General features: G+C 36.4%; 2 protein-coding genes across 2 annotated transcripts; one reads left to right on the top strand and one right to left on the bottom strand.

Annotated features, from left to right (window-relative positions):
* The first annotated feature begins 4,178 nt into the window (after positions 1 to 4,178).
* LOC113303395 (beta-glucosidase 40-like) lies at positions 4,179 to 7,905 on the top strand. Its single transcript, XM_026552427.1, has 12 exons — positions 4,179 to 4,527; positions 4,679 to 4,745; positions 5,520 to 5,578; positions 5,673 to 5,748; positions 5,836 to 5,995; positions 6,088 to 6,343; positions 6,416 to 6,531; positions 6,650 to 6,873; positions 6,999 to 7,030; positions 7,115 to 7,217; positions 7,340 to 7,448; positions 7,545 to 7,905. The coding sequence occupies exons 1-12, from the start codon at positions 4,381 to 4,383 to the stop codon at positions 7,714 to 7,716; spliced, it is 1,521 nt and encodes a 506-aa protein (XP_026408212.1). The 5' UTR covers positions 4,179 to 4,380; the 3' UTR covers positions 7,717 to 7,905.
* Positions 7,906 to 7,939: 34 nt separating this feature from the next.
* Positions 7,940 to 18,892, bottom strand: LOC113306160. The gene is made up of 9 exons (XM_026555132.1): positions 18,764 to 18,892; positions 18,585 to 18,655; positions 18,255 to 18,363; positions 18,059 to 18,130; positions 17,713 to 17,933; positions 9,590 to 9,652; positions 8,689 to 9,494; positions 8,521 to 8,565; positions 7,940 to 8,432 (listed from the first exon to the last, which is right to left on the bottom strand). Exons 1-9 carry the CDS (start codon positions 18,890 to 18,892, stop codon positions 8,338 to 8,340), a joined length of 1,611 nt encoding a protein of 536 aa, XP_026410917.1. The 3' UTR covers positions 7,940 to 8,337.
* Positions 18,893 to 19,141: the final 249 nt, after the last annotated feature.

The raw sequence follows: 19,141 nt of genomic DNA, 5'->3' as shown, positions 1-19,141 counted from the left end.
ATCAATCATGATAGATAATCAAATGAATCCAAATGTGCTTTAAGAGACTTGTTCAAATGTTCACTATCTCATAGAAATATCCGTGAACAATTTGAAGCATCTTCGGTTTGGTTTGTAATTGTACAAAGTACCTATACAAGAACCAATTCATGAACATAATGCCACGGTTTGCAAACCAAGTTCGCATACCTTAATTCATTAAAGTTCCAGGGACTTTAGTTCGCAAAAAAAACTGAGTTCATGAGTATGAGTTGTCATACTTAAACTAAGTACGCGAACCACAGTTCCGGGCTTGCCTGGTCTTTCCCTCGTAAACATTGTTCGCAAAGCACAGTTCTGGACCTTTCAAAGGTAAACCCGTTCGCAAACACAGTTCGTGAAAAATAGTTCCGCACCTGAACTAGTACTTCACAGTTTGCATACTAGGTGCGCATATTATGTTGTATCCAGACATTGTGTAGTAGTTCTAAAACTCTCATTCAATCATCGAAACATCCTTAGAAGACAACAATGGTAATCTTACACATACCACTAGATTCAAGTAATTTTCAAGTGATTAATTGATCAATGCGAAACTTCCCAAGTTAATATCAAATGATTGTCTCGCACAAATCATGTAAGATGTTCAAGGTAATTTTCACATGATCATCTTGACTTAATATTTAGTTTCCTATAAATAAATTGTCTACCACTAAACTTGTCAAGTAAATGATGAAGCTTTCTAAGCTTTAAACTTGTATTTCGAGAAATATATAAACGAGATAAATTTGGCTCGAAATTTCAAATGTGTATAACACAAAGTCTATATAGCTATACGACTTAGTCTCATTAGTATAAAGAATTGAATAAACTTCTTAGTGATAGATAAGTTTTAGTCTCCACATACCTTTTGTCGACGAAGTTCCTCCAAGCTATTCGGTATATCTTCTTATTCAATTGGTGAACGTCGTGAAGTCTAAAGATCAACTACACATTTTTATCTTAATCCATGACATAGCTATAAGTAGACTAGAACTCAATTATATAGTTTTGATAAACTAAACTTGACAAACAAGCTTAAGATAGCAACGCTTGCGAGTTCGACCGAGCAGTGCGCTAACATGATCAACAATATAAAATAATATTTCACAAAGAATAATTGGGGATCACGATATTGGTTAGCTTGGTAACATAATAGAATATCTAAAGTTATAAACAATAACTAAAATTTTAAGGCAGTATAAAATACATAGTATGATAGAAAAAACAAAGCACCGTATCTGATGGATAATATCCTTGAAAAGATACTTCACTTTTAGGGAAGAAAGGGTAACATGATGATGAACTATAAGTGGTGTAAAATCTGAGATAAATGTCCAGGTACCCAAAAAAAATGTGCCATCACAGATAAGATGTCAGAGGTCGACACATCCAAGCTATTAAAGTAAAATAGAAAAGTTTAACAAAAAAAAGTCCAAGACTCGTTTTAATTGATTTGGAGGAGCATATGTAAATGATAAAATATAGCATATAGCGAAGAAGTGACAGTTAAAGAATTCTACAACTACGAGCTGAGACAGGACTCAATGCAAAATATCAAAAACTCAAATAACAAGTTGTCAACCGGAGAAGAGACGGGAAAATAAACATGGAATACCTAAGTTCAACCTCAGATCTCAGAAGAAACTTAAATCTATTAGCTGAATTAGGACCTAGAAGATTGGATCATAACGAAAGAGAGTTGTCTCGGGTCCAAATAAACACAAAAGTAATTACGTCCCAGACATCACGTGATTAATTACGAGCGAATACTTGAGATAAAAGTTATTTCACATGTAAATCCCTATATTTGCATTTGCATAATGTATAGCCAGAAAGACTCATAATGTAAATAAGCTGATTCATTAATAGAAATTACACCTTGAACATTATTATCTCGAGACTGATTCTTTCAAGTTGTTGTTCATTGACTGACTTATGAAAAAAACAAGGAAACCTAACTGTACAAACCAGATTACCAATTCAAGATCAAAATTAGAATAATTGAATTGTGATTGTTATTCCGATTAGATCATCGTGAAAGTACGCTTCTGAATCAGATGATACATCTTCAGTTCATGCTATCAGACTTAGAACCCAATAGTGAAAACTCTAGCTAATTTCGCGAACTTATAGGTTGTTCAGTTACAAGACTTTTTCTTTTTTTTTAGAGCGAAAGGGAAAAATTTATAAAGATCTAAATTTCATCAAAACGATGAAAGATAGGTGAAACAAAAATAGAGCTAAGCTACTTGTTGGTAACTACAACATCCCAGTTACAAATCAGAGTACTTAAAGAAAAACCATGAAAAATACTGGTGTTTATAGCCTAGCTAAAAATAGTACACTTCATTGAGATAATAAGTTGATCAAAGTTCCTCTTAAATCCCTTGTAAAGTCTGCAATTCCTCTCATTCCAAACAACCCACCAGATGGCAAAAGGTAATAAGCTCCATTGTTGTTGCATAAACCTCTTAGCTTTCTTCCTTCTTCCCCACTCCCACATATTTTTCTTGACAGTGTGAGAGAAAACATAGCAAGTTAAGACTGTCAAGGAAGTAATGCCAAAGTTTTCTTGTTTACGTACACTGCAAGAAAAGATGATTTTGCGTCTCAGGTTCATTGCCACATAACAGACACATACTTGATTGTACCCTGCCAGCTCTATGTAATACCATTAGTGATGGAGTTCCATTATGACACATTGTCCAGACTAAGAATGAAACCTTTAAAGGTACTTTAGGGTTTCATACCTGTTTATGAGGGAAGACCATCAATCCATCAACATCTAGTGAGGCGTCGCAGTTTGCAACAGAGAAATCCGAACCATACTGCCACTTTCTGTGATCCTTTATAATCTCATCAGATAAAGCTGTTATCTCCCCTAAAATCTATAGCATCTCAGCAATATCCCCCAACTTCTTCTAAAGCTGAAATTCCAAGCACCAGCATCAGACATCATTTCTCCCACAATTGCTTTCTTAGTTCTAGAGATTTTGTATATTCTAGGAAATCTGTTCTTTAAAGTGTCATTACCAATCCATTTATCAGTCCAGAAATCAATACTCTTGCCACTTATAAGAATGAGACATGTATTATCTTTCACAGATTGTTAGCCTTTAATATACCAGACCAAAGACTACGACCCACCGCTTTTGTAATTTCTTTTGGAAAGAAAGAATCATGATTTCCTCCAAACTTCTCTAACATAAGTTGTCTCCATGACGCCTTTTTTTCCTGCCCGTATCTCCAAACTCATTTACAATGTAAAGCTTTATTCATAAGCTTTTTTGTTTTTTGATACCAATTCCTCCCCTTGATTTTGGTGACGTTGTTTTCTGCCAAGCAACTTAAGCTAAATCCTATGGGTGTTAATCTAGCATCTAGATTAGCAATCCACGTCAGATAGAGCAACCTCTTAAGTCCTATGAGGCGCTAATCTAGCAGCTAGATTAGCAGTCCACGTCATCTTGGACCATTGTCCAGCGATGTTTGGTTCAGCGCTTTAAATCTCAACCGTTAGATCAAAAAAATTAATCTCCCAGCGCTGAACCATTCAGCGTAAATGTCACTTTTTGAGCGTTGAACCATTCAGCGCTTTAATCTCGCTGCTACTTCAACTGCGAGCAAATGCTAGGAGAGAGAACTAGTATTAATAAATAGGCCACACTTTTTTCTTGATTTGAAACATTTTTTGGCCAATCTAGCAGTTCAATCTAACCAATAGGGCTTAGCCTTACAAGAAATTCTTTGAAAGAAAACAACCCACGAAGTAAGACTCCTATGAACAAATTTATGGTGCAACAGTACCTAAACTAGAAACACTTCCATCATCACAATGTTTCTAAAATGAATGAATTACACATCCACGGGGAAACAGAGTTCGAGATAGTATCACGATTCACGGGTCATATAAAACCAACAAGCTCACGAAAAACAAGAAAGCAAATGGATAATCCAGTTCATGCCATGTGAAAGTAGTACCATGCAAATATGAAAAGAATTGGGAACTTCGAATTGACCTTTAGACTCAAGCATGGCAAATTGCAAACAATGCAATCAGAGTCCAACAACATTTCTATATCCATACCTTAAATTCAAAAGAAAACGTGTGAACCTGCTTGTTGGTTGAATTTATTCTCTCTTTTTTATCTCATCCTTCATCATTTGTAGTACCACTACACAACCCTTCCATATTCTCTCCAATTAATTCTCAACAACCCCACTTTCTTTCTCCTCACTCCATTTCTCCACTTCCTCCTTTATATACAGATATATATATAGTGGCATTCTTCTGCTCAGCCATATTTTTTTCTAATATAAATAGTCTCTCTCCCTGATAGACACACACGGATACACAAAATGTTGGTGTTGAGAGAATTAATAGGAATAATCCTGGGTTTAGTTTTAGTTTGTTATCAGATCCAAAGCTGTTCTTCCGCAGAGAATATAACTAGGAAAAGTTTCCCAAAAGGTTTTGTTTTTGGAACTGCTTCATCTGCATACCAAGTATGTAATTTTACTCTCTCTTATGAATTTGTGGGGATGGTTCTAACATGATACATTTTCTATTTTGTTTCTTCATCATCATTTTGGTTGTGTAAATGAAAAATCTCTCACTTTTGCTTTTTAATCTGATTTGGTTTGTTTGTTTTTGAAGTATGAAGGAGCAGTGAAAGAGGATGGTCGGGGAGCCACTGTTTGGGACAGTTTTGCTCACACATTCGGTAATACTAGTAATTTAATTTCGGTTATCTAGCGCATATAAACCATCCGCTGGACTAGAAATTAGGTTTAACTTTTAGTTTTAAGTCCGTGAAATTGTCGGTAGGATGGGGCTCTGATTTTCCTTGTTCCCGATACTGTCATGTAATACCAGAATATTTAATTTTCAATTTTGTCCAAACATTGGTCAGAATAACTTCTCCTCGTCTAGTGGTCGGATTGCTTTTGGCCTTTTTAGTGTGAAAAGCTAAAGCAACCAGCTCATTTTTGTTTTGTGTGGTGCCTTTGACGTGTATATATGATGGAGAAATTTTCTTGTACTAAACCAAAGAGTAAGCTAGCTATTGAAAGTGATAATTTATTACCTCATTAAGCTTTAGCTATTTGCCCATGAGTCCTACGTACCAAGCTAGCCAGCATGGGAAGTGGATGAGGATTTTTTATTGTACGTAACGCAAGGTTTTCTACTTGTTTTGTATCCGTATAGTATAAATGCAGTTGGTATACGTACTAAGAATTTTTTATCGTAAAGTTTTCTCCTCCTTGTGTTCGATGTTTTCTTTTGGTGCAGGAGAAAGCGGTATTTAGATGTAGACGTTTCCTTCTTGTTTTGTCTTCTTCTAATTATTTATTTTCCGTTTTTTTTTGGTTGATCATCAACCCAGGCCCGTCTGACGTTTGACGTCTGAGACACTAGGATAATGCATTATGAGAATTTAGCTTTAAATTTTCCATTGAGTTTTAGGTAAACTAATCAGCTTTAATATGATTTGCAGGTAAGGTAATTGATTTTAGTAATGCCGATATTGCTGTCAATCAGTACCACCTTTATCCTGTAAGCTCTCTCATTTCAACTTTACTAGTCTGTTGTTTGCTTCTTAAGTTGCAACAAAAAATTTGGTATTAAGTGAAATTTTTACTCATTGCAGGATGATATACAACTGATGAAAGACATGGGAATGGACGCTTACCGATTTTCTATCGCGTGGTCGAGAATTTATCCCAGTAAATAAAACCTTCATTGTTCTTTTTCCTGCGAAATTTTTTTATAAAACCCTTAAGATTTAATTAGTAAATTTTTAATGTTTTTAGATGGAACTGGTGAAATAAACAAGGCTGGGATTGACCACTACAATAATCTAATCAATGCGTTGCTCGCTAAAGGAATTGAACCATATGTAACACTCTACCATTGGGACCTCCCTCAAGCCTTAGAAGACAGATATAACGGATGGCTTGATCCGCAAATCATGTACAGTACTGCTTTAAAATTCCATTCTGCTCATTATTCTCTAATATTTGAAACCTACAATGATGCGACGGAACTCCTTGAATTGTTTGCAGAAATGATTTTGCTGTTTATGCTGAGACGTGTTTTAAGAGTTTCGGTGATCGGGTGAAGCATTGGATGACATTCAATGAGCCACATACATTCGCTATCCAAGGTTATGATGTTGGTCTTCAAGCGCCCGGCCGGTGTTCTATCCTTCTCCATTTGTTTTGCCGAGCAGGAAATTCTGGTACTGAGCCTTATATTGTTGCACACAATGTTCTTCTGTCTCATGCCACTGTTTCCAACATATACCGAAAAAAATACAAGGTAACTAAATGTCATTTTATCTTTTCTTCACCAAATATGTTTTCATCAAACCAACTTCTTTGATAACTGCAGTCTAAACAACACGGATTGGTTGGAATAGCGTTCGATGTAATGTGGTATGAACCAGCAACGAACTCTAAGGAGGACATTGAAGCTACACAAAGAGCTCAAGATTTTCAATTTGGATGGTAAACTTTTTTCTTGGCAATTTATTTCACATTTCAGTGAACATCGTTTCTACTGGTGTTAAGTGTTTTCCATAATGAAATTGAGCATTGTCTTATTTGTGATTATTAAACACTGCAGGTTCATGGATCCATTGTTCTTTGGGGATTATCCTCTCTCAATGAGAACTAGAGCAGGAAGTCGGTTGCCGAAATTTTCAAAGGCTGAGGCTGCATTAGTTAAGGGCTCTTTGGATTTTGTTGGGATAAATCACTATACAACATATTATGCAAAGAACAATTCGACAAATTTGATCGATATTCTTTTGAATGACACCTTGGCAGATTCGGGAGCCATCACCTTGCGTAAGTTCCTCTCACTCGAAACATCCCCAGAACTCGCAGATTCTCTTGTTTCACAAATTTTTGGGTGCATTATATTTGTAGATAGATAAGTTCTTATATAGTACTTACTTTGTTACCATTTTCAGCTTTCAGAAGTGGGAAGGCAATTGGAGACAAGGTGAGCAAAACTACTAAGTTTGAGAATTTATATGTTTCGTTTCCAGTTCTATGTAACTATATTGATCATTGTGCCACTGGATAGGCGTCATCGATATGGTTGTATATCGTTCCAAGTGGGATTAGAAGCTTGATGAATTACGTCAAACAAAAGTACGGGAATCCTGTGGTTTTCATCACTGAAAATGGTAAGAATACTTTTTCTTTTTTTATAAGAATATGATAACATAACTTGATGTCTTGGATCTGTTCTTTTATCCTGAAACAAAGCTATAAGCATAACAAAATGGGTGCATCATTGGTTTGACAGGGATGGACGATTCCAATGATTTCTTTAAATCTATTAAAGATGCTCTGAAGGATGAGAAAAGAATCAGATACCACAATGACTATCTCACTAGCTTACTAGCCTCTATCAAGTAAGTCCATTCTTGACCACAGTGTCCCGTTCATTCACTTGTCCTCAGAGTGTGAAGCCTAATACGCCTACTATGTGTATATTGGTGAAAATGCAGGGAAGATGGCTGCAATGTGAAGGGATATTTCGTATGGTCATTGTTGGATAACTGGGAGTGGGCAGCAGGTTATACTTCAAGATTTGGTTTATATTATGTGGATTACAGAGACAAGCTCAAGAAGAGGTACCCTAAGGACTCTGTTCAATGGTTCAAAAATTTCCTGGCCTAATCCACTTAGAAAATATTTAGAATAAAAAAAAAATAGAAAATAAACTACAATTCAAAAATTAATTTTATGAATTTGTATATCTTGTAATTGGAGTTGTGATGATTTGGGATTTTATAATTAGAAAAATTCAAATCCCTTAAATTGGTGAAATGTGTAAATGATCAATTCAATTGTTTGTTCTGTGAATAATTTTTTATTTATTTTTAGAAAAAGAGGTGAACAGATACTAATCTTTAAAATCCAGGAAGAATGGGCATGTGGGAAGTATACCGATTTCTTAGAATTAGGCGATGTGTTAACAAGTTCAGAACATAAATGATAAGATGGCGACTCCCAAGTAAACTATGTTGTTAAGATGAAAACTGTTTTAGCAGCTATACATTTTGCTAAACTATGCTGTTAAGATAATTACAAAACTAACTAGGTCTACTGTTAAGAAGGCATCTACATTGCAAGATATGCCAGTACCACTTCACCTTTAGAAAGGGAACCAATGATGACACTCTGATAATCCCCTTCAAACAAAACATTCCCATTCCATTTCTGCAGCTTTTGTTTCTTCCAGTTGCTCTGGTTTCTAAGGGGAATATTGGAAAGTTTGACGCCCATCTACTGTGCATCCTAGGCGTTTTCATGTGGTGGGTCAACTGGAACCACCCAAATCTTCACTCTCTTGTCAGCACCAGCTGTGGCTAAAACCATCTTGTGGTCACGTCCTGCAGAAAAAATGAACCAGGATGTAAGATCAAACTAGAAAAGAGAACTTGGAGATCGAAAGAAGAAGAAGAAAGAAGCTTTACTAACCCACACGAATTTTCTTTGGTGCCCAAGCAATGGCCATGATTTTTCCTGCAGGAAGGATGAGGTTTACCACAGAATTGAGTTAAGAGATGGATGGGTAAATGGTAACGAGAAAAAGTTCACATAAGCATAAATAGACAAGAGAGGTAAGAAATGATAGAACGTACATACCAGCATGTGCCTCATAATCGGTGTTCAAAACCTTTCCGGTTTCAGCACATAGCCATTGTAGTATTCTACCATGGGTGGCAGCCAATATTTTTCCATCAGGCGAAATATCGAGATGATCATAGTGCAAGGTGGCCCCTGTTAAGTCATGAAGTGGAATTGGGAACACCTTTACAATCTGCGGGTCTTGATGAAAATCATACCGAACATTAATATTCCATACTTTTATGGTACCATCTTTAGATGCTGTTATGATTTGTTCTGAATTAGATGAAAAGCATAACCAAGTCACCGCACTCTCGTGACCCTTCAGCTGCATAACTCCTGTAATTTCTTTTACTGAACCAGCCTTAGTAAATATAATCTCCCATATTTTCACGTCTGCCGAAGAAGCTGCTGCAGAGGCAATTAACTTCCCATTGGGGGATATTGTGGCCATACTGTTTTTGAGCTGGTCTGTGTCAGTGGCTCCCAAAATCTTCCCACTCTTTCCATTCCAAAGGATGATATCACTACCTTCTGAACACGAAACAATAAATGGACTCCCGCCAGAAGTGTCATAACTGGCAGTAGTTCCAGCAAGAGTCACAATAGCCATTGTCTGATGGACTTTCGTGCGAACCCATTTCATTTCAAGACCAGGAAGTTTGGGTTGCTCATGCTTTCTGTGCTTCACGGTATTTGAATTTCCTTCACCATACAGATATAAATTTGAACCAGAACCATATTGAGCTGCCACAACAACAGACGCTTCAGAGAAAGCAACTGCTGTTGCTTGTCCTCCAGCTGGTAAGGGAATTTTTAATGATCTGCAGCACGGGTAACAAAAAATCTAACTGATCAACTTCGTGATGATTATTTGAGTTCGTAATAAATTTGTAACAATATCTGTAAAATTACATACTTGAAGCTTGGACTCTGAACATTATCCAATTTGTAGACCCTGACAACCCCATCAGCAGACAACCTGTAAACAAAAGTAACCAATATGTTAACATGGTGGGATAACAGAAATATCCTCACTGAGGATTCGTCAGTCGAAGTTTAAGTCGAAGTTTAAGATGAAATCCTCACTGAGGATTCGTCAGTCATATCAAAATATTGAAGTTACTAAACCAATCAAAGGAACATGAAGGTGACCAACATTCCCTATATGATCATGTATGTAATTTAGGTAGCTGTGTCCAGGTAAATCACAATTGAGAGTCACCTCACAAATGGTTCAGCAAACTCAGGCTTTTGCCATTGTGATCCCCAACGAAGTGGAAGATCCTAGCCTGCATTGAGGACCTAACTTGCACTGAAGGATCTGATCTATCAAAATTCAAACATACAAGGAACGCCAGTAAAGTCGTATATTTCCGAAGGCAAAGAATGCCTTGTTTCCCAGACCATTTTATCTTCAAAAGTCATACGCTTCGGATTTCTTTGGGTGGTGTTCAGAAGGCAGTTTTTTTTCTCCTTTTTGTGTGGGTAAGTTATATGATTGCAATCCAAATTGCTTACACTTAACAATGCGTTGGTATGCGGAACCTAATGTTGTGTTTAGCCGTCCATACCGCACCTTTATTTCTGGGGTTATTTTTCTTTAAAGGAGCTTTCAATTCGAGTTAATCAGGGGTTCTGACATCAATTTTTCTGGGACATTCCAATCCTATTGATTAGGTTTCATGTGCACCACTAGTGTAAGGTCCAGACTAAATGCACTTGCAATCATCTAACTGCACTACATTGGATGCTAGTTCCCTAAGTTCATTAGAATTTTGTATCAATCTAATTGCCACTTGTAACATTAAGGATAGTTAAAGCAACTTTCCAGTTCAAGTTGCTCCTCTAGAATCACAAGGGTCTTTTGAATCTTTTTTCTAACAAGTCTCGGATAGGAAAGAGTTCAAAACAAAAGGATTTGAGACCGGGATTCAACTTGACGTGCTCTAAAAGCATGTGCATTGTCATAGAGGGTCATCTTTCTCAGGCGAAATTAAATCAACAGAGAGTCTTAACAGTATCTCTAATACCTAAAGCAACTCTCCTATTTTTGAATATGGTCTATTACAGTAGTACTTAATCAACTCAGCCATGGTTTCCTATAATTCACAGTTGCAGGTAACATTGCACATAGTTGAACCAGATCAGAGTTTTTTATTCCTAAACCCTAGATTGTAAAAACTTTATTCAACAAGTGAGACAAAAATAAGCAGTAGTTTTACCTGTAACCAAGTTCTGACCATCGGATGAGAAACACAAAGCTGTAACTATATCTTCATGGCCCGTCAAAGAATTTACATAATATCGATGATCAGGCAGTGGATATGTTAATTGAACCTGAAAATTTAACATTGATTTGAGCATAAGTTGAAGTAATCATATTCAATAATAAGCTTAGAGATCTATATTATCCCAAACAAATAAGTTTGAGTTAAAAATTAAACCTTGTTTACTGCATTTGGTTCTCCATGTACAAAAAATTGCTCCATGAACTCATCGTCTTCTCTTTCCATCAATGATTTCATCATTTTCTTTGTTTTTTATTTTTGCATTTCAAGTTGGTTGCGGCTCAAAATGATAGCACCCTTGCTCATAGAGTAGCAATTGTCTTTTTCATGTATGTTTTGGGACATTTTTTCTTTTCTAATGCAAAGACTTATATTGATGCCGGATGGTTAGCTGCTTTTGAAAATCTTGATGTAGTATCCACGTATGACTGGGGTGGTGCTGCGTTTTCGAAATTGTATGCGGCACTCCGTTTATCTGGGAGGAGACAGAAGGCACTATGTGGTCCATTCCAAGTATTAGAGGTATTCTTTCAATCTAGTTATTTTTCCTCTCATTGTTTATTTTGTTGCTAAGTTATTAAATTGGCTAATTATTTTGATGGAGTAGTTTTGGGGGTATGAATACCTGGGCATATGTCGACCAGAAATCCCAGAGGCGAGTACAAAACAAAAATGGCCCGTATCTTCTAAATGGAATGTACCGAAGAATACAAATGATATTTTCCGTTGTAGGGATTTACTAAATAAGCTTACTGCTGAACAAGTGACATGGCGCCCATGGGAATCATACAGAGAAGTTCTTGCATCTGATATGGGATGCACGGCTACGCGGCTATCAGACTCGAGATATATATTTTCTTACATTGATCAGTTCCAACACTAGAATCTTGAGATATAAATGAATTTTACACATTGTTACATCTTCGATTGTCGTAAAATTTGGACCTCGTGCTACTCTTGGTGCCATTGTAAGCGAATCCGTGAAAATTTTCCAACTGATTTGAAAGCAGAAACAATATTTCTTCTTATTGGTGTGGATAGTTTGAAGTATTTAGTCGTGGGAAAATGTCACAGGATCTCATGTGTATATATAGGTGTTTCTTCCGAAATTTTCAACGTTCCGAAATGTCTTCCAAACTTTCCAACGTTCCAAATTATCCAACGTTCCATTTTCTTCAACGTTCGAATTACCAACGGTATAAAAAAATTTCAAAATCAATTTTGTCTAAGTATTTTTTTTTTTAAACTCAAGCTTGGGGCGTTAACTATATAAACGCCTGGAGTGGGGCGTTAACTATATCAACGCCGGGATGGGGCGTTAACTATATAAACGCCTGGCGTGGGGCGTTAATTATATCAACGTTTGTCTGGGGCGTTAACTATATAAACGCCTGGCGTGGGGCGTTAATTATATCAACGCCTGTCTGGGGCGTTAACTATATAAACGCCTGGCGTGGGGCGTTAACTATATATACGCCTGGCGTGGGGCGTTAAGAATATCAACGCCGGGCTGGGGCGTTTGTATAATCTTCGTCTGAATGGGGCATTAATTTTATGAACGCCTGACGTGGGGCGTAAACTTTGGCAACGTCCCAACGGGCGAACATTTTATCAACGCCTGAACCGGGCGTAACTTATATACACGCCTCTTTATGGGGCGGTGACTTTATGTACGTTTCACAACAGGCGTAGATTATATACACGCCCGATGCCAAACGGTGATTATACCTCCGCTCCACTATATATAGTTTTGGTCTTGGTCCCAGACCAAATATGGTCTGAAATTTGGTTTTGGTCCAGATTTTAGTCTTTACTCCGTCCCGTTGCGTCTCGTCCCTGGACCATAACTATAGGTTTGCTCGTCCACTGCAGTTGCTCTTATACATGTAAAAGCTATCAAAAGTTTCCTTATCTAATTTCATTACATTCCATAATAAGAAAAAGAATAATCTCATTTTCAAACACTTAGGTTCTGTTTGGCACGACATAGTTTTTTTCTTATTCGGCACAGCTGAGTCCATCCCCTGAGCCAGCTAGACCAGCTCCACCACTGTTGATCCAGCCGAGCAACTACAGCGTTGAGTTACTATATTCTCAAATTCTCAAGCCATATATATGATTTTTTTTGGCTTAGCAAATTGGTATGGGTCGTAATGCGATACATATCAACGTATTTATTATTATAATTTTCGCGTAAACGTTAACAAAAAATACGTCCAACTCAAACGGTATTAATAGTTGAGTTTGGTATGGAAGGAATTTATAATTGTGTCTATAGTTCCACGAGTTTTAAAAAATTGTTTGTTGGGTACACGTTGTGTATAATTACATTTGATTAACAGACACGTTCAATGATAAGGGGTTATAAATTACGTCCAGTTAAGACGCAATCATAAAATACGTTTGAGGCTAGCTGCTACTAAGAACTATCGTTTGTGAAAACGTTTTTTTAAGTTTGTTTCACCCACACGCATTCTTAAAAGACGTTGTCCTATTAAAAGTAAACTTCAACTCCTTCTTTGGGTTCAACGCAATTTAAGTTAACGTCTGGTGCCCATGCACTTTATAAGTCCGTGAAGCTATATATGAGATTTGTCAAATATAGTTCTCATATATAGATACCCGGTTTGAGAATATGGAAATATGGGACTTATAGCATCTAGGAGTGTGATTGGATTTGTTGCCATATATGGCTTATAGCAACAACACTAAAGTTGCTCTAAGTCCCAACAACATGATTTCCATCTTACTCGGAGAAGAGAAAATAAGGGATCCGACCTTCCCCAGTGGGAATCGATCCCCATATTTTTCGCTCGCACTATGGATGAAAAAGGATGTATTATATTTTGTACTAGACAATAGAACACAGGGTAAGCTTTGGAATGGTGTAGTTGGTGGGGGAGTACGGGTGTAATTCGAGGATGCATACGAAAATTATCTTTTTGGCATGACCTAATGCACGACATAACAATTACCTTGATAATTAGATAACGTTAAAAGCAGGTAGTTGAATACAGACCTCCAGAGTCCAAACTATGTTTTTTTGCTCCTTATTACGTTTGTCAAACTACACGTGACTTGCTTTGACCAATATATATAATTTGTATTAAATCTCTTATTTTCACGTTCGTCGTCTTCTTCAAAATCTTCTGCAAGGAATTTTCTTGATCAGAGTATAAAGGCTTTATCAACATTATAAAATTATACTTAAGATTGACAATATGTTGAGCGTATATTTAAGAAAAATATATCAAAAAATCTAACTTTCTAGATTTTCCCTTTTTCTTCTTTCTTTCTCATAATCATAGGTGTAGATTTCTTACATCTATTAATAGAAGATGAAAAGGGTTATGATTCAGGCTTTGAAAGGTAAGATGGCATTTTCGGTTTAAGAAATTTATTAGCTAGTGAACTGAAATTTCTGAATTCTTGTCTCAAATTGTTTTCAATCTGGCTTGGCACTTGATTAGACAGAGATGACTGATTGGCAAAGGTGGTATGTTGAGATGATGGCCTGATTGCTCATGTGGTACATGATATTGTGGTGTATATGGTGTTAACTAATTACCTTCTCAGCCAAGGAGTTAATAGATCTAAATAATTCTTGGTACATCTCTCGCAGCTCTAGCTGCAGGTTCAAGTCTTGATGTAAATTCTCTAGTTAAAGATGATATTTGATTCCCCTAGCTGACGCCACACTAACTAAGAGTTGCTTCAACTCAATTAAATACTTTGAACCAATCTGCCTCCCACAGATTAATCTCATATATGGTTTCCTTTTACAATCAAATAGTTTGATCAAAGGTGGTGGAAATCGATAGCAATAGACAAAGTCTAGCTAACCTCAAAATCCGGACTTATGCAACCCGAAGTGCAACATAGATTATTATTCACCTCATATGTACAAAACCTATGGAATCAACAAAGTTTGAGAAGAAGAGAACTTTGATGATTTCTATATAGCTTGATCAAGTGAGAAGCTTAATAATCGATTAAGATCAGGATACTCAAGTTATCAAGGAAAGATAACTGGATTTGGCTTCACGAATCTCTGTGAAGTCTTTGTAGTCGCTAAACTAAAAGGGTTAGGAATAACACAACCCTATATAAAACTAGGACACACCGAAAAGTAGCGTCGGTATTCAAAGATCCAAGTTGCCTGCAGTTCCTCTTTTATAGACATTCAAAGTATAGGTTGCTTTAGGTTTAAGCTAAGATAGCTTTGGAACCAAACAATCAATATCCAACGTTAGATGAATCTTTGGATCTAATTTACATAAACAAGATATACACTCTGGTTAGGTGAAACCGTAACCGAACCATGTACAAAGACTATGTTCAAGGTGATTAGCTGAAACTAGCCGATTTGAACTTAAAAGCTTAAACTTGAGTCATTAACCTTGAGTCATTAACCTTGAGTCATAATCACGTGATCAAATAAGTCTGGTGTTTTTAGAGAATTAATCAAATGTTAATTATCTTGTAAAAATAATTTAATCGCACTTGAAGATAATCGACATGGTTAGTAGGTGTACAAGGTACAAATACCATTGTCGTTCGTGAGTCGATTCAGTCATAGTACGTGTACCGTTTTGTAAAATAACGAGCCAAACCAAGTTCCGGAGTTAACATAACTATTTAGGTGTGCGTACAGGTATGGATATCTTAAGACTATCACCGGTTCTGAGGTTCACATAACTATTTTGGTTTGCGTACCGGTTTGGATACACAGTCGAGTTTGGGAACACTGAACTATTTTGGTGCGTGTACCGGTTTGGATATTAACCCCGGTTCCGTAACCACAGTTCCAACATGGTTTGCATACGAGTATGCATACTGATCTGGTTCACGAGTTAAACAGATTTTCACATGATGTGCATAAGAATATGCGTACCACAAATCTGTAAGTCAATATATAGCTACTCCGCTACGTGTACGAGTACATGTAATACAGGTTCAGGCTTATAACAATTTTCCCAGTTTGTAAGACTGATAACACTGTCTTGTATCTGAATCTATAGTAGTTTTATATTTCTCTATAAATCGATTCGAAACATTCTCGAATAACATCAACGACACATATCACCGTTACAGGCTATTTTCGAATGATAAAACTTGAATCATGATTTTGATTCCGAACAATAAATTGTCCTTAACCGAAATTCATCAAGTATGAACAAATGTTCATTAAGCTTAGTCTGATTAGTTATGCGACATCGTCTCAATGATAGAAAAGTGAATATAACTTGAGAAATAGGTGGTTCAATCTTCACTTACCTTTTGTTGATGAAGTTCTCCAAAAGCTTCGGTTGATCTTCGCCTTCAAATGTTTGAAACACAATGATGACTGTCGTGATCCACAGTTTCTCAACTACATTTATATCCTAATCCGAGACTTAACTAATTGTAGATTAGAAATCAAGATATAGTTTTGACAACTAAATTTGACAACAAGCTTGAGATAGCAACACTTGTGAGTTCGACCGAGCAATGCTCTGGCAGTATTAGAATCCAAATTGGATTAATCGAGAAACTGTTGTACAGTAGTCCACTGAATGAGTTTCACATACGAAATAACATAGTTAAAAACTAAATACCATTTTTCTGGAAACTGAAACACCCATAAACTATCCTTCACATAAAATGACATAAATTTATTTATCGCGATACGAATTGAGGAATATTTATCAATATTGGTTATTTATGAAGTGATACAAACTGGATTTACTGGAAATCAAAATTCAGATTTTCCCTGGTACAATTCACATTCTATAGAGAGAGAAGAAGAAAAAAAAAACTAACTGAAGTCATACCTTATTAATTAAAGAATGGAAATGTCTGCTGAGATCAACCAAACCAACCCTTCCTTGAAAACTCTATAATATGATAACAATTTAAATTAGACCAATACAGGAAAAAATAAATCACTAATAATTTTTCTACGCACAGTTTCACATTGGGTAGACATACATAAACCATCTATTATATATAGAAAAATATATAAAACTAAACCCCAAATTAAGAGTTGTAAATCATACCCCATCTAAGTTCGACTAAATCAAACCCATCCTTAATACCATGAAATCGTCCTTTTCGCTCTGAAACTTAATGTCCATGGTATTAAGGATAATTTTGCGTGAACATATGATGTCATTAGAGGTTAACCAAAATTCATGATATTTCATCTCAAATCCATCAACATAGAACATGTCATCAGAACAACTAATCACATGTATAAAATATAAATAGCAAATTCATATAAGAAAAAAACACAAAAAGTGACCTCTAAATTAAAAGACAGGGTTTTCATTAAAATTTCATGTTAACCCACTTGCCAAATCCAATTTCAAATCCAAATCCTTTTCCAGTAGCAAGTACCGGGTCGGCTAAAGAGTATCTCATAAAAGTATAACATAGTTTTTATGCCAGCTTGTCAAGCCTTGCACAACCCCCACTACGTCATACAAAGAAAAACCACTTGTTTAAAGACATGGTGAAAATGATGATAACATCAAGACATTGATTAATCAGAGAAAATGATAAAGTTACAGACAAAGCTGCAAGACAACTTTATATAGATAACAATGACAGCTAATACAGTTGCACATGTGTGACTCTCATGTGTGACATAACAGAAACACTCTTATCCTTCACCACTTCTGCATATTGGCATTCTTTCACTTGACTGTCTTTATCCCCCCTCAAACTCATGGGTGCAGAAACTCTGAGTTTGGATCACAAAGAGAGAAACCTAGGACTGTGTAAACCTTTATTAAAGATATCTGTAAGCTGGTCCAAAGTATGAACATAAAAGACATCGAGAGACTTGGACTGAACCAACTCTTGAATAAAATGGTAGTCCAAGTGAACATGCTTCATTCGGGAGTGCATAACAGGATTTGCAGCCAATGACAGAGAACTAATATTGTCACAGCTTAATCTTGGAATCTGAGGAATGTTGAAGTGAAGAGCCTGTAATATGTAACAAATCCATACCATTTCTGCAGCACTGTAAGCTAGAGTTCTATATTCGGCTTATGTGCTACACTTGGCCACTGTTGTTTGTTTCTTTGAGGACCAATAAATAATATTAGAACCCAGAAAGATACAATACCCTCCAGTGGACCTCCTGTCATCAATACTACCTTCCCAATCAGCATCAGAAAAGCCTAACAAAAAAAACCCGCCTTTTGAATAAGTAATGCCAAAATTCAGTGTGCCCTTGAGATATCTCAGTATCCTTTTTACAGCTGCTAAATGTTAAGTCCTTGGATTTTGCATAAACTGAAAAACCAGATTAACTGCAAAAGCAATATCTGGCCTTGTCCAAGTAAGGCATTGCAGAGCTCCAACTAAAGACCTATATTCTGTAGGATTATCCAGTAAAGTACCTGAAGTAGCACTGAGTTTAGTTGAAACAGAAATAGGTATTTGACATGGCTTTTTCCCACCATCTTGAATTTGTGTATCAGATCATTAGCATATTTTGTTTGGCATAGAAACAAAGAATGAGATGATCTCTTGATTTATAATCCAAGTAAGCAATGCAAGTCTTCCAAATCTTTAATAGGAAAAATCTTTTGTAAGTGAGCAATAACATGTTGTAAAAAGGCTGGAGAAGACCTTGTGAGAAGAATGTCATCAACATAGACAAGTGCTACTGTAATTTGGTTACTGAACAAAAAGAGAAGTATCTGTTGTAGAAATAATAAACTTTAAGGAGGACAGGAAGCACTGAGTTTGTCATACCATGCCCTTGGTGCCTGCTTAAGGCCATATATGGCTTTGTGCAACAAACATACATGTGACGGTTTATTAGGATCCACAAAGCCTGGAGGTTGAGTCATAAATACCTTCTCTTGCAAGTCACCGTGAAGAAAGGCATTGCTTACATCCAACTGATGAATTTTCCAGTGAAACTGAACTGCCATGGATAGAACAATTCTGATTGTTGTTGGTTTTGCAACTAGACTAAAAGTCTCCTCATAATCTAAACCTGGTTGCTGATGAAAGCCCTTAGCTACTAATCTAGCTTTGAATTTGTTGATACTTCCATCAGGATTGCGTTTAAGTCTGAACCCCATTTACAGCCTATTACATTTTGTGCATCATCTGGTGGTACAAGAAACCATGTACCTGCTTCCATTAATGCATTGTATTCTTCAACTGAAGAAACTCTC

The sequence above is a fragment of the Papaver somniferum genome, chromosome 8, assembly GCF_003573695.1.
Source record: "Papaver somniferum cultivar HN1 chromosome 8, ASM357369v1, whole genome shotgun sequence".
NCBI lineage: Eukaryota > Viridiplantae > Streptophyta > Magnoliopsida > Ranunculales > Papaveraceae > Papaver > Papaver somniferum.
The sequence above is the reverse complement of the archived record's forward strand: the minus strand, read 5'-3'. Positions and strand labels throughout refer to the sequence as shown.

Bases quoted from the DNA above. Each gene is read 5' to 3' on its own strand.
- LOC113303395 (XM_026552427.1), top strand. From the start codon at position 4,381: ATGTTGGTGTTGAGAGAATTAATAGGAATAATCCTGGGTTTAGTTTTA. The intron at 4,746-5,519 runs GTAATACTAGTA...TATGATTTGCAG, and splicing joins CAGTTTTGCTCACACATTCG to GTAAGGTAATTGATTTTAGT. The intron at 5,579-5,672 runs GTAAGCTCTCTC...TACTCATTGCAG, and splicing joins ATCAGTACCACCTTTATCCT to GATGATATACAACTGATGAA.
- LOC113306160 (XM_026555132.1), bottom strand. From the start codon at position 18,892: ATGGCAGTTCAGTTTCACTGGAAAATTCATCAGTTGGATGTAAGCAAT. The intron at 18,364-18,584 runs GTCTTCTCCAGC...AACTAAACTCAG, and splicing joins GATGACATTCTTCTCACAAG to TGCTACTTCAGGTACTTTAC. The intron at 8,433-8,520 runs GTTAGTAAAGCT...TTTTTTCTGCAG, and splicing joins ACCAAAGAAAATTCGTGTGG to GACGTGACCACAAGATGGTT.